Genomic DNA, 14196 nt, shown 5'->3' on the forward strand with positions numbered 1-14196 from the left:
GATCGTTCCCTCCGTGACACCCTGGTCCACTCCTCCATTACCCCCACCAGCTCGCCCCTTCCCATGACACCTTCCCCTGCAATCACAGGAGGTGTAATACCTGCCCATTTACCTCCTCTCTCCTCACTATCCAAAGCCCCAAACACTCCTTTCAGGTGAAGCAGCGATTTACTTGTACTTCTTTCAATGTAGTATACTGTATTCGCTGCTCACAGTGTGGTCTCCTCTACATTGGGGAGACCAAACACAGACTGGGTGACCGCTTTGCGGAACATCTCCGCTCAGTCCGCAAGCAGGACCCTGAGCTTCCGGTTGCTTGCCATTTCAACACTCCCCCCTGCTCTCATGCTCACATCTCTGTCCTGGGCTTGCTGCAGTGTTCCAGTGAACATCAACACAAGCTCGAGGAACAGCATCTCATTTACCGATTAGGCACACTTCAGCCTGCCGGACTGAACATTGAGTTCAATAATTTCAGAGCATGACAGGCCCCCCTTTTTATTTTTAGCTATTTTTTCTTTTTTATTTGTTTATTTTATTTTAGTTTGTTTCATCATTCATTTTTTTACCATGTGCCTACCCATTGTTTCTTTTCATGTTTGTACTTTGGGCCAGGGCTATTCATTTTCCTGTCAATTAACACCCTCTCTGCACTAACACTTTGTCTTTCAGCAACCATTAACATACTGTTTGTCTTTGCTCCATGACCTTCTGGTCAGTTATTCTCTGTGACCCTCTGTCCTCTCATCACCTTCTCTTCTGTTATCCCTTGCCCCAACCCAGCTTTATTTGCTTAAAACCTGTTACATTTCTAACCTTTGCCAGTTCTGATGAAGGGTCACTGACCTGAAACGTTAACTCTGCTTCTCTCTCCACAGATGCTGCCAGACCTGCTGAGTATTTCCAGCATTTCCTGTTTTTATTTCAGATTTCCAGCATCTGCAGTATTTTGCTTTTATTACAGCAGCTCCACCTACTGGCTTCTGCTGATATTGCAACAACTTGTTTCCCTCTTTGTTCTAATGAGCAGATCACGAACAAATGAATTAGGAGCAGGAACAGGCCACTCGGCCCATCGAACCTGCTCCGCCATTCAATAAGTTCATGGCTGAACTGATTACTCCACATTCCTGCCTACCCCAAATAACCTTTAACCCCTTGCTTTTCCAGAATCTATCCACCTCTGCCTTAAAAATATTCCAAGACTTTGCTTCCACTGCCTTTTGAGGAAGAGAATTCCAAAAATTCACCACCCTCTGAGAAAAAATTCTCCTCATCTCTGTCTTAAATGGTTGACAATTTATTTTTAAATAGTGACCCCTGGTTCTAGATTCTTCCATAAGGTGAAACAATCTTTCCACATCCACCCTGTCAAGACCCCTCAGGATCGAATATGTTTCAATGAAGTCGCCTCTTACTCTTCTAAACTCCAGCAGATACAAGTCTAACCTGTCCAACCTTTCCTTATAAGACAACCCACCCATTCCAGGTATTAGTCTAGTAAACCTTCTCTGAACTGCTTCCAATGCATTTCCATCCTTCCTTAAAACAGACCAATACTGTACACAGTTTACCAGATGTGGTCTCACCAATGCCCTGTATAGCTGAAGCATAATCTCCCTACTTTTATATTCAATTCCCCTCCCGATAAACGAGAACACTCTATTAGCTTTCCTAATTACTTGCTGTACCTGCATATTAACCTCTTGTGATTCATGTACGAGGACACCCAGATCCCTCCGCATCTCAGAGCTCTGCAATCTTTCACCATTTAGATAATATGTTTCTTTTTTATTCTTCCTGCCAAAATGGACAATTTCACATTTTTCCACATTATATTCCATTTTCCAGATCTTTTCCCATTCACCTAATCTATTTATTTCCCTTTGTAACTTCCTTATGTCCTCGTCACAACTTACTTTCCTACCTATCTTTGTATCATCAGCAAATTTAGCAACCAGACCTTCAATCACTTCATCCAAGTCATTGATATAAATTGTAAAAAGTTAAGGCCCCAGCACTGATCCCTGTGACACTCCACTCATTACATCTTGCCATCCAGAAAATGACCCATTATGACCCTCTCTATTCGGGAGCCAATCTTCTATCCATGCCAATATCACAGAATCACAGAATTGTTACAGAGCAGAAGGAGGCCATTCGGCCCATTGTGTCTGCACTGGCTCTCTGAAAGAGAAATTCCCTCAGTTCCATTCCCCCGCCTTCTCCCCATAACCCTGCACATTCTTCCTTTTCATATAACAGGATAATTCCCATTTCGAATGCTTCAATTGAACCTGCCTCCACCACGTTCTCAGGCAGCACATTCCAGACCTTATCCACTAACTTCCTTGTTCTTGTATTTTCTTCTTGGCTTCTATCAGAAAAACACTTTTTCTTCTTTACTATAATCTCTACTTCTTTTGTCATGAGCTTTTATTTTTCTCAATAACCTTTGATGTGGCACCTTGTCAAATGCCTTCTGGAGATCTAAGTACAATATTTCCAGCGGTTCCCCTTCATCCACAGCACCCTATTAGATTGTATAAATAGAATTTACTTGGTGCAACACCACTACTGGTCAGTGAAACATGAAACCACAATCTGTCTATGGATTTATTTTAACCTAGTCATTTCCAAGAGTCTTTATGTCATTTAGTAGTAACAGGACGAGGCCATTCAGCCCTTCAAGCTTGATTTGCTGTTCAATTCGATCACTCAACTCCATTTACTACCTTAGAAGTGATATCAGGGCCTTAGTCACTACTTCTCTGATGATAGGTCTCCAGGGTTTCTGTGTATCAATGTTAATGAAAGTAGGTGAACAAAAACAATTTTTAATATAAAAATCCTATTTTCCATGGAGCGTCACCGCCACCTGCTGGCTGAGATCGGGACTCCACACATTTATTTTTCTGCATTACTGATTCTGGTCACCTGGTGGTGATGTTGCTCTGTTATTATTTCCAGATGTTTTGGTGATAATGAGCCTCCTCCATTCTGGTGACTGGTTTACTAACTTTCAATAACTAGTGCAGGGTGAATTACTGTTTGTGCCAGCGAATGGCACCGTTAGATTGTGTAGACATGTGAATGGGGGAGTGATGAGAAAGGGCTGGGATGGAGTTGTTACCGGCTGCACACATTTCCCTGAAGAATGTGACTAAAATATCAAACAGTCTGAGCATCCGATTACATTCCCAGTGTGTCTGTGTGTGATAAGGTGGGGAGTTGGATGGAATTGATGTTCTGGTTGAAAATACTAATTCAGTTTTTTATTCCTTTCTGGATCAACAATCCAACGTAAACAAAACTGCTTAAAATGAAACAGAAAAAGATGATTTTAATGTAAAATTCAAACATTACAATGATCACATTCCCAGACTTCATGGAAATGCAGTATTTTCCTCCTTCAATATTTGGATTTCTCCCTCAGGCTTTCATGTTGTGGGTGCAGAGTGAGAAATGGAAACACAGAAGAAATCACAGCTCCAGACTGGGAAACAGGTGAAGAGATGGAGGACGGGACTGGGTGGTTTGACTGACTGAAGCAGGGAGTGAATGAAGGAAGGAGAGACACAAGATATTTAATTTACTGTTTATTTTAATCTGCTGACATTTATATTTGTATTGGCTTTATTTACAGTCTGATTTTACAATGGATAATTTGGAAATTAAATGATACATTTAGAGACAACCTGGGTTAACCCCCAACCTCTGACCCTCAACCCCTGACCTCTGCTCTTGGGGGTTAGGTCATTGTGATGTCACTGATGATGCGACAGGCCCGAGGCCTCGGAGCAGATTCTCAGACACTGGTTTAAATAGAAAGTGAAGAAGAAAGGATAAAGTTTCTCCGAGAATTTATTCCCAGTGAAAGTGTGGAGATGGGACTTGGTGTCCGCGTCGTAAAATGAAACTGTCCCGGACTCATAACTGAGATAAATTCCCACCTTCCCGGGAATCTGATCGTCAGGGAGACGAGATCGAGGAGAGGAGTTTATATAAAATTGATGATAATAATAATCAACCCGCTCAATGGTCCAGAATCCATTCTCCGGACTCCATCTGACCTGGTCCTTCCTGTTCACAGACTCTGCGGCTACTCCCAGACTCCAGCCCTGATTCCTCACCACCTCCACCTCCCAGTAATGTCTCCCCGATGTGAATCCCTCTGATCCCAGCACACAGCGACAGCGCCAGGAGCTGTCTGTAAACCTCTTCTCAGTGTCAGGGAGACTCCTCTTGGTCCGGGTGTTTCTCACACTCTTCAGATCCGCAGACACATCGAGATACGGATTCGCTGTTTCCACATCCAGGGTCACAGAGACTGGGAGAAAAAGCAGAGAATTAGAGACTCGCTGGGGATCGGGGGAGAGACTCACTGGGGATCGGGGGAGAGACTCGCTGGGGATCGGGGGGAGAGACTCGCTGGGGATCGGGGGGAGAGACTCGCTGGGGATCGGGGGAGAGACTCGCTGGGGATCAGGGGGAGAGACTCGCTGGGGATCGGGGGAGAGACTCGCTGGGGATCGGGGGGAGAGACTCGCTGGGGATCGGGGGAGAGAGACTCGCTGGGGATCGGGGGAGAGACTCGCTGGGGATCGGGGGAGAGACTCGCTGGGGATCGGGGGAGAGACTCGCTGGGGATCAGGGGGAGAGAGACTCGCTGGGGATCGGGGGAGAGACTCACTGGGGATCAGGGGGAGAGAGACTCGCTGGGGTTCGGGGGAGAGACTCGCTGGGGATCGAGGGGAGAGACTCGCTGGGGATCAGGGGGAGAGAGACTCGCTGGGGATCGGGGGAGAGACTCACTGGGGATCAGGGGGAGAGAGACTCGCTGGGGTTCGGGGGAGAGACTCGCTGGGGATCGGGGGGAGAGACTCGCTGGGGATCGGGGGAGAGAGACTCGCTGGGGTTCGGGGGAGAGACTCGCTGGGGATCAGGGGAGAGAGACTCGCTGGGGATCAGGGGAGAGAGACTCGCTGGGGTTCGGGGGAGAGACTCGCTGGGGATCGGGGGAGACTCGCTGGGGATCGGGGGAGAGACTCGCTGGGGATCGGGGGAGAGAGACTCGCTGGGGTTCGGGGGAGAGACTCGCTGGGGATCAGGGGAGAGAGACTCGCTGGGGTTCGGGGGAGAGAGACTCGCTGGGGTTCGGGGGAGAGAGACTCGCTGGGGTTCGGGGGAGAGACTCGCTGGGGATCGGGGGAGACTCGCTGGGGATCGGGGGAGACTCGCTGGGGATCGGGGGGAGAGACTCGCTGGGGATCGGGGGGGGAGAGACTCGCTGGGGATCGGGGAGAGACTCGCTGGGGATCAGGGGAGAGACTCGCTGGGGATCAGGGGAGAGAGACTCGCTGGGGTTCGGGGGAGAGACTCGCTGGGGATCGGGGGAGACTCGCTGGGGATCGGGGGGAGAGACTCGCTGGGGATCGGGGGGGGAGAGACTCGCTGGGGATCGGGGGGAGAGACTCGCTGGGGATCGGGGGAGACTCGCTGGGGATCGGGGGAGAGACTCGCTGGGGATCGGGGGAGAGACTCGCTGGGGATCGGGGGGGAGACTCACTGGGGATCGGGAGAGAGAGACTCGCTGGGGATCAGGGGGAGAGACTCGCTGGGGATCGTGGGGGGAGAGACTCGCTGGGGATCGGGGGGAGAGACTCGCTGGGGATCGGGGGAGAGACTCGCTGGGGATCAGGGGAGAGACTCGCTGGGGATCGGGGAGAGAGACTCGCTGGGGTTCGGGGGAGAGACTCGCTGGGGATCGGGGGGAGAGAGACTCGCTGGGGTTCGGGGGAGAGACTCGCTGGGGATCGGGGGAGAGACTCACTGGGGATCGGGGGAGAGACTCGCTGGGGATCGGGGGGGAGACTCACTGGGGATCGGGAGAGAGAGACTCGCTGGGGATCAGGGGGAGAGACTCGCTGGGGATCGGGGGAGAGACTCGCTGGGGATCGTGGGGGGAGAGACTCGCTGGGGATCGGGGGGAGAGACTCGCTGGGGATCGGGGGAGAGACTCGCTGGGGATCGTGGGGGGAGAGACTCGCTGGGGATCGGGGGGAGAGACTCGCTGGGGATCGGGGGAGAGACTCGCTGGGGATCAGGGGAGAGACTCGCTGGGGATCGGGGAGAGAGACTCGCTGGGGTTCGGGGGAGAGACTCGCTGGGGTTCGGGGGGAGAGACTCGCTGGGGATCGGGGGAGAGACTCGCTGGAGATCAGGGGGAGAGACTCGCTGGGGATCGGGGGAGAGACTCGCTGGGGATCGGGGGGAGAGACTCGCTGGGGATCGGGGGAGAGAGACTCGCTGGGGATCGGGGGAGAGACTCGCTGGGGATCGGGGGGAGAGACTCGCTGGGGATCGGGGGAGAGAGACTCGCTGGGGATCGGGGGAGAGACTCGCTGGGGATCGGGGGAGAGACTCGCTGGGGATCGGGGGGAGAGACTCGCTGGGGATCGAGGGGAGAGACTCGCTGGGGATCAGGGGGAGAGAGACTCGCTGGGGATCGGGGGAGAGACTCACTGGGGATCAGGGGGAGAGAGACTCGCTGGGGTTCGGGGGAGAGACTCGCTGGGGATCGGGGGGAGAGACTCGCTGGGGATCGGGGGAGAGAGACTCGCTGGGGTTCGGGGGAGAGACTCGCTGGGGATCAGGGGAGAGAGACTCGCTGGGGATCAGGGGAGAGAGACTCGCTGGGGTTCGGGGGAGAGACTCGCTGGGGATCGGGGGAGACTCGCTGGGGATCGGGGGAGAGACTCGCTGGGGATCGGGGGAGAGAGACTCGCTGGGGTTCGGGGGAGAGACTCGCTGGGGATCAGGGGAGAGAGACTCGCTGGGGTTCGGGGGAGAGAGACTCGCTGGGGTTCGGGGGAGAGAGACTCGCTGGGGTTCGGGGGAGAGACTCGCTGGGGATCGGGGGAGACTCGCTGGGGATCGGGGGAGACTCGCTGGGGATCGGGGGGAGAGACTCGCTGGGGATCGGGGGGGGAGAGACTCGCTGGGGATCGGGGAGAGACTCGCTGGGGATCAGGGGAGAGACTCGCTGGGGATCAGGGGAGAGAGACTCGCTGGGGTTCGGGGGAGAGACTCGCTGGGGATCGGGGGAGACTCGCTGGGGATCGGGGGGAGAGACTCGCTGGGGATCGGGGGGGGAGAGACTCGCTGGGGATCGGGGGGAGAGACTCGCTGGGGATCGGGGGAGACTCGCTGGGGATCGGGGGAGAGACTCGCTGGGGATCGGGGGAGAGACTCGCTGGGGATCGGGGGGGAGACTCACTGGGGATCGGGAGAGAGAGACTCGCTGGGGATCAGGGGGAGAGACTCGCTGGGGATCGTGGGGGGAGAGACTCGCTGGGGATCGGGGGGAGAGACTCGCTGGGGATCGGGGGAGAGACTCGCTGGGGATCAGGGGAGAGACTCGCTGGGGATCGGGGAGAGAGACTCGCTGGGGTTCGGGGGAGAGACTCGCTGGGGATCGGGGGGAGAGAGACTCGCTGGGGTTCGGGGGAGAGACTCGCTGGGGATCGGGGGAGAGACTCACTGGGGATCGGGGGAGAGACTCGCTGGGGATCGGGGGGGAGACTCACTGGGGATCGGGAGAGAGAGACTCGCTGGGGATCAGGGGGAGAGACTCGCTGGGGATCGGGGGAGAGACTCGCTGGGGATCGTGGGGGGAGAGACTCGCTGGGGATCGGGGGGAGAGACTCGCTGGGGATCGGGGGAGAGACTCGCTGGGGATCGTGGGGGGAGAGACTCGCTGGGGATCGGGGGGAGAGACTCGCTGGGGATCGGGGGAGAGACTCGCTGGGGATCAGGGGAGAGACTCGCTGGGGATCGGGGAGAGAGACTCGCTGGGGTTCGGGGGAGAGACTCGCTGGGGATCGGGGGGAGAGAGACTCGCTGGGGTTCGGGGGAGAGACTCGCTGGGGAACAGGGGAGAGACTCGCTGGGGATCGGGGGGGAGAACACTGGGGATCGGGGGGGAGAGACTCGCTGGGGATCGGGGGGAGAGACTCACTGGGGATCGGGGGGGAGAGACTCACTGGGGATCAGGGGAGAGACTCGCTGGGGATCGGGGAGAGAGACTCGCTGGGGTTCGGGGGAGAGACTCGCTGGGGATCGGGGGAGAGACTCGCTGGGGATCGGGGGAGAGACTCGCTGGGGATCGGGGGAGAGACTCGCTGGGGATCGGGGGAGAGACTCGCTGGGGATCGGGGGGGAAACTCACTGGGGATCGGGGGAGAGACTCGCTGGGGATCGGGGGGGAGAGACTCGCTGGGGATCGGGGGAGAGACTCGCTGGGGATCGGGGGAGAGACTCGCTGGGGATCGGGGGAGAGACTCGCTGGGGATCGGGGGAGAGACTCGCTGGGGATCGGGGGGGAAACTCACTGGGGATCGGGGGAGAGACTCGCTGGGGATCGGGGGGGAGAGACTCGCTGGGGATCGGGGGAGAGACTCGCTGGGGATCGGGGGAGAGACTCGCTGGGGATCGGGGGAGAGACTCGCTGGGGATCGGGGGAGAGACTCACTGGGGATCGGTGGGGAAACTCACTGGGGATCGGGGGAGAGACTCGCTGGGGATCGGGGGGGAGAGACTCGCTGGGGATCGGGGGAGAGACTCGCTGGGGATCGGGGGAGAGACTCGCTGGGGATCGGGGGGGAAACTCACTGGGGATCGGGGGAGAGACTCGCTGGGGATCGGGAGGGGAGAGACTCGCTGGGGATCGGGGGAGAGACTCGCTGGGGATCGGGGGGAGACTCACTGGGGATCTGGGGGAGAGACTCGCTGGGGATCGGGGGGAGAGACTCACTGGGGATCGGGGGGAGAGACTCACTGGGGATCGGGGGGGAGAGACTCGCTGGGGATCGGGGGGGAGAGACTCGCTGGGGATCGGGGGGGAGAGACTCGCTGGGGATCGGGGGGAGAGACTCGCTGGGGATCGGGGGAGAGACTCGCTGGGGATCGGGGGAGAGACTCGCTGGGGATCGGGGGAGAGACTCGCTGGGGATCAGGGGAGAGACTCGCTGGGGATCAGGGGAGAGACTCGCTGGGGATCGGGGAGAGAGACTCGCTGGGGTTCGGGGGAGAGACTCGCTGGGGATCGGGGGGAGAGACTCGGTGGGGATCGGGGGAGAGACTCGCTGGGGATCGGGGGAGAGACTCGCTGGGGATCGGGGGAGAGACTCGGTGGGGATTGGGGGAGAGACTCGCTGGGGATCGGGGGGGGAAACTCACTGGGGATCGGGGGAGAGACTCGCTGGGGATCGGGGGGGAGAGACTCGCTGGGGATCGGGGGAGAGACTCGCTGGGGATCGGGGGAGAGACTCGCTGGGGATCGGGGGAGAGACTCGCTGGGGATCGGGGGGTAGAGACTCACTGGGGATCGGGGAGAGACTCACTGGGGATCGGGGAGAGACTCACTGGGGATCGGGGAGAGACTCACTGGGGATCGGGGGAGAGACTCGCTGGGGATCGGGGAGAGACTCACTGGGGATCGGGGGGCAGAGACTCATTGGGGATCGGGGGAGAGACTCGCTGGGGATCGGGGAGAGACTCACTGGGGATCGGGGGAGAGACTCGCTGGGGATCGGGGAGAGACTCACTGGGGATCGGGGAGAGACTCGCTGGGGTTTGGGGTGGGGTAGAGAATCGCTGGGGTTCAGGGGGGTAGAGACACACGGGTTCGGGGGGGGAGAGACTCACTGGGGTTCGGGGAGGTAGAGACTCACTGGGGTTCAGGGGGGGTTAGAGACTCACTGGGGTTCAGGGGGGGTAGAGACTCACTGGGGTTCGGGGGGATAGAGACTCGCTGGGGTTCGGGGGGGTAGAGAATCGCTGCGGTTCGGGGGGGTAGAGACTCGCTGGGGTTCGGGGGGGTAGAGACTCACTGGGGTTCGGGGGGGTAGAGACTCACTGGGGTTCGGGGGGGTAGAGACTCACTGGGGTTCGGGGGGGTAGAGACTCGCTGGGGTTCGGGGGGGTAGAGACTCGCTGGGGTTCGGGGGGGTAGAGACTCACTGGGGTTCGGGGGGGTAGATACTGGCTGGGGTTCGGGGGAGTAGATACTCACTGGGGTTCGGGGGGGGTAGAGACCCTGGGGTTCGGGGGGGGTAGAGACTCACTGCGGTTCGGGGCTAGAGACTCACTGGGGTTCGGGGGGGATAGAGACTCGCTGGGGTTCGGGGGGGTAGAGACTCACTGGTGTTCGGGGGGGTAGAGACTCACTGGTGTTCGGGGGGGGGGTAAAGACTCACTGGGGTTCGGGGGGGGGTAAAGACTCACTGGGGTTCGAGGGGAGGTAGAGACTCTCTGGGGTTCTGGGGGGGGTAGAGACACACTGGGGTTCGAGGGGGGTAGAGACTCGCTGGGGTACGGGGGGGTAGAGACTCGCTGGGGTACGGGGGGGTAGAGACTCACTGGGGTTCGGGGTAGAGACTCACTGGGGTTTGGGGGGGTAGAGACTCACTGGGGTTCGGGGGGGTAGAGACTCACTGGGGTTCGGGGGGGTAGAGACTCACTGGGGTTCGGGGGGTAGAGACTCGCTGGGGTTAGTGGGGGGTAGAGACTTACTGGGGTTCGGGGGGGGGGAAGTAGAGACTCACTGGGGTTCAGTGGGGGGTAGAGACTCACTGGGGTTCGGGGGGTAGAGACTCGCTGGGGTTCGGGGGGGTAGAGACTCACTGGGGTTCGGGGTAGAGACTCGCTGGGGTTCAGGGGGGGTTAGAGACTCACTGGGGTTCGGGGTAGAGACTCGCTGGGGTTCGGGGGGGTAGAGACTCACTGGGGTTCGGGGGGTCGTTGTGACTCACTGGGGTTCGGTGGGGGTGTAGAGACTCACTGGGGTTCGGTGGGGGGTAAAGACTCACTGGTGTTCGGGGGGGAAGAGACTCACTGGGGTTCGGGGGGGAAGAGACTCACTGGGGTTTGGGGGGGGGTTAGAGACTCGCTGGGGTTCGGGTGGGGTAAAGACTCACTGGGGTTCGGGGGGGGTTGTGACTCACTGGGGTTCGGGGGGGGGTTGTGACTCACTGGGGTTCGGTGGGGGTGCAGAGACTCACTGGGGTTCGGTGGGGGGGTAGAGACTCACTGGGGTTCGGGGGGTAGAGACTCGCTGGGGTTCGGGGGGGTAGAGACTCACTGGGGTTCGGGGTAGAGACTCGCTGGGGTTCAGGGGGGGTTAGAGACTCACTGGGGTTTGGGGGGTAGAGACTCACGGGTTCGGGGGGTCGTTGTGACTCACTGGGGTTCGGTGGGGGTGTAGAGACTCACTGGGGTTCGGTGGGGGGTAAAGACTCACTGGTGTTCGGGGGGGAATAGATTCACTGGGGTTCGGGGGGGAAGAGACTCACTGGGGTTCGGGGGGGAAGAGACTCACTGGGGTTCGGGGGGGGTTGTGACTCACTGGGGTTCGGTGGGGGTGCAGAGACTCACTGGGGTTCGGTGGGGGGGTGGAGACTCACTGGGGTTCGGGGGGGAGAGACTCGCTGGGGATCGGGGAGAGAGACTCGCTGGGGTTCGGGGGAGAGACTCACTGGGGATCGGGGGAGAGACTCGCTGGGGATCGGGGGGGAGACTCACTGGGGATCGGGAGAGAGAGACTCGCTGGGGATCAGGGGGAGAGACTCGCTGGGGATCGGGGGAGAGACTCGCTGGGGATCGTGGGGGGAGAGACTCGCTGGGGATCGGGGGGAGAGACTCGCTGGGGATCGGGGGAGAGACTCGCTGGGGATCGTGGGGGGAGAGACTCGCTGGGGATCGGGGGGAGAGACTCGCTGGGGATCGGGGGAGAGACTCGCTGGGGATCAGGGGAGAGACTCGCTGGGGATCGGGGAGAGAGACTCGCTGGGGTTCGGGGGAGAGACTCGCTGGGGTTCGGGGGGAGAGACTCGCTGGGGATCGGGGGAGAGACTCGCTGGAGATCAGGGGGAGAGACTCGCTGGGGATCGGGGGAGAGACTCGCTGGGGATCGGGGGGAGAGACTCGCTGGGGATCGGGGGAGAGAGACTCGCTGGGGATCGGGGGAGAGACTCGCTGGGGATCGGGGGGAGAGACTCGCTGGGGATCGGGGGAGAGAGACTCGCTGGGGATCGGGGGAGAGACTCGCTGGGGATCGGGGGAGAGACTCGCTGGGGATCGGGGGGAGAGACTCGCTGGGGATCGAGGGGAGAGACTCGCTGGGGATCAGGGGGAGAGAGACTCGCTGGGGATCGGGGGAGAGACTCACTGGGGATCAGGGGGAGAGAGACTCGCTGGGGTTCGGGGGAGAGACTCGCTGGGGATCGGGGGGAGAGACTCGCTGGGGATCGGGGGAGAGAGACTCGCTGGGGTTCGGGGGAGAGACTCGCTGGGGATCAGGGGAGAGAGACTCGCTGGGGATCAGGGGAGAGAGACTCGCTGGGGTTCGGGGGAGAGACTCGCTGGGGATCGGGGGAGACTCGCTGGGGATCGGGGGAGAGACTCGCTGGGGATCGGGGGAGAGAGACTCGCTGGGGTTCGGGGGAGAGACTCGCTGGGGATCAGGGGAGAGAGACTCGCTGGGGTTCGGGGGAGAGAGACTCGCTGGGGTTCGGGGGAGAGAGACTCGCTGGGGTTCGGGGGAGAGACTCGCTGGGGATCGGGGGAGACTCGCTGGGGATCGGGGGAGACTCGCTGGGGATCGGGGGGAGAGACTCGCTGGGGATCGGGGGGGGAGAGACTCGCTGGGGATCGGGGAGAGACTCGCTGGGGATCAGGGGAGAGACTCGCTGGGGATCAGGGGAGAGAGACTCGCTGGGGTTCGGGGGAGAGACTCGCTGGGGATCGGGGGAGACTCGCTGGGGATCGGGGGGAGAGACTCGCTGGGGATCGGGGGGGGAGAGACTCGCTGGGGATCGGGGGGAGAGACTCGCTGGGGATCGGGGGAGACTCGCTGGGGATCGGGGGAGAGACTCGCTGGGGATCGGGGGAGAGACTCGCTGGGGATCGGGGGGGAGACTCACTGGGGATCGGGAGAGAGAGACTCGCTGGGGATCAGGGGGAGAGACTCGCTGGGGATCGTGGGGGGAGAGACTCGCTGGGGATCGGGGGGAGAGACTCGCTGGGGATCGGGGGAGAGACTCGCTGGGGATCAGGGGAGAGACTCGCTGGGGATCGGGGAGAGAGACTCGCTGGGGTTCGGGGGAGAGACTCGCTGGGGATCGGGGGGAGAGAGACTCGCTGGGGTTCGGGGGAGAGACTCGCTGGGGATCGGGGGAGAGACTCACTGGGGATCGGGGGAGAGACTCGCTGGGGATCGGGGGGGAGACTCACTGGGGATCGGGAGAGAGAGACTCGCTGGGGATCAGGGGGAGAGACTCGCTGGGGATCGGGGGAGAGACTCGCTGGGGATCGTGGGGGGAGAGACTCGCTGGGGATCGGGGGGAGAGACTCGCTGGGGATCGGGGGAGAGACTCGCTGGGGATCGTGGGGGGAGAGACTCGCTGGGGATCGGGGGGAGAGACTCGCTGGGGATCGGGGGAGAGACTCGCTGGGGATCAGGGGAGAGACTCGCTGGGGATCGGGGAGAGAGACTCGCTGGGGTTCGGGGGAGAGACTCGCTGGGGATCGGGGGGAGAGAGACTCGCTGGGGTTCGGGGGAGAGACTCGCTGGGGAACAGGGGAGAGACTCGCTGGGGATCGGGGGGGAGAACACTGGGGATCGGGGGGGAGAGACTCGCTGGGGATCGGGGGGAGAGACTCACTGGGGATCGGGGGGGAGAGACTCACTGGGGATCAGGGGAGAGACTCGCTGGGGATCGGGGAGAGAGACTCGCTGGGGTTCGGGGGAGAGACTCGCTGGGGATCGGGGGAGAGACTCGCTGGGGATCGGGGGAGAGACTCGCTGGGGATCGGGGGAGAGACTCGCTGGGGATCGGGGGAGAGACTCGCTGGGGATCGGGGGGGAAACTCACTGGGGATCGGGGGAGAGACTCGCTGGGGATCGGGGGGGAGAGACTCGCTGGGGATCGGGGGAGAGACTCGCTGGGGATCGGGGGAGAGACTCGCTGGGGATCGGGGGAGAGACTCGCTGGGGATCGGGGGGGAAACTCACTGGGGATCGGGGGAGAGACTCGCTGGGGATCGGGGGGGAGAGACTCGCTGGGGATCGGGGGAGAGACTCGCTGGGGATCGGGGGAGAGACTCGCTGGGGATCGGGGGAGAGACTCGCTGGGG

General features: G+C 60.1%; 1 protein-coding gene across 1 annotated transcript in view; it reads right to left on the bottom strand.

The window, feature by feature from the left end:
* Positions 1–3767: 3767 nt before the first annotated feature.
* LOC137345674 (butyrophilin subfamily 1 member A1-like) overlaps positions 3768–14196 on the bottom strand; it is a 97643-nt gene continuing 87214 nt past the window's right edge. The window contains exon 8 of the mRNA XM_068008938.1: positions 3768–4330. Within this exon, the coding sequence (XP_067865039.1) occupies positions 3768–4330 (563 nt within the window). The remainder of the gene's footprint in view (positions 4331–14196) is intronic.

The sequence above is a fragment of the Heterodontus francisci genome, chromosome 29 (assembly GCF_036365525.1).
Source record: "Heterodontus francisci isolate sHetFra1 chromosome 29, sHetFra1.hap1, whole genome shotgun sequence".
Taxonomy (NCBI): Eukaryota; Metazoa; Chordata; class Chondrichthyes; order Heterodontiformes; family Heterodontidae; genus Heterodontus; species Heterodontus francisci.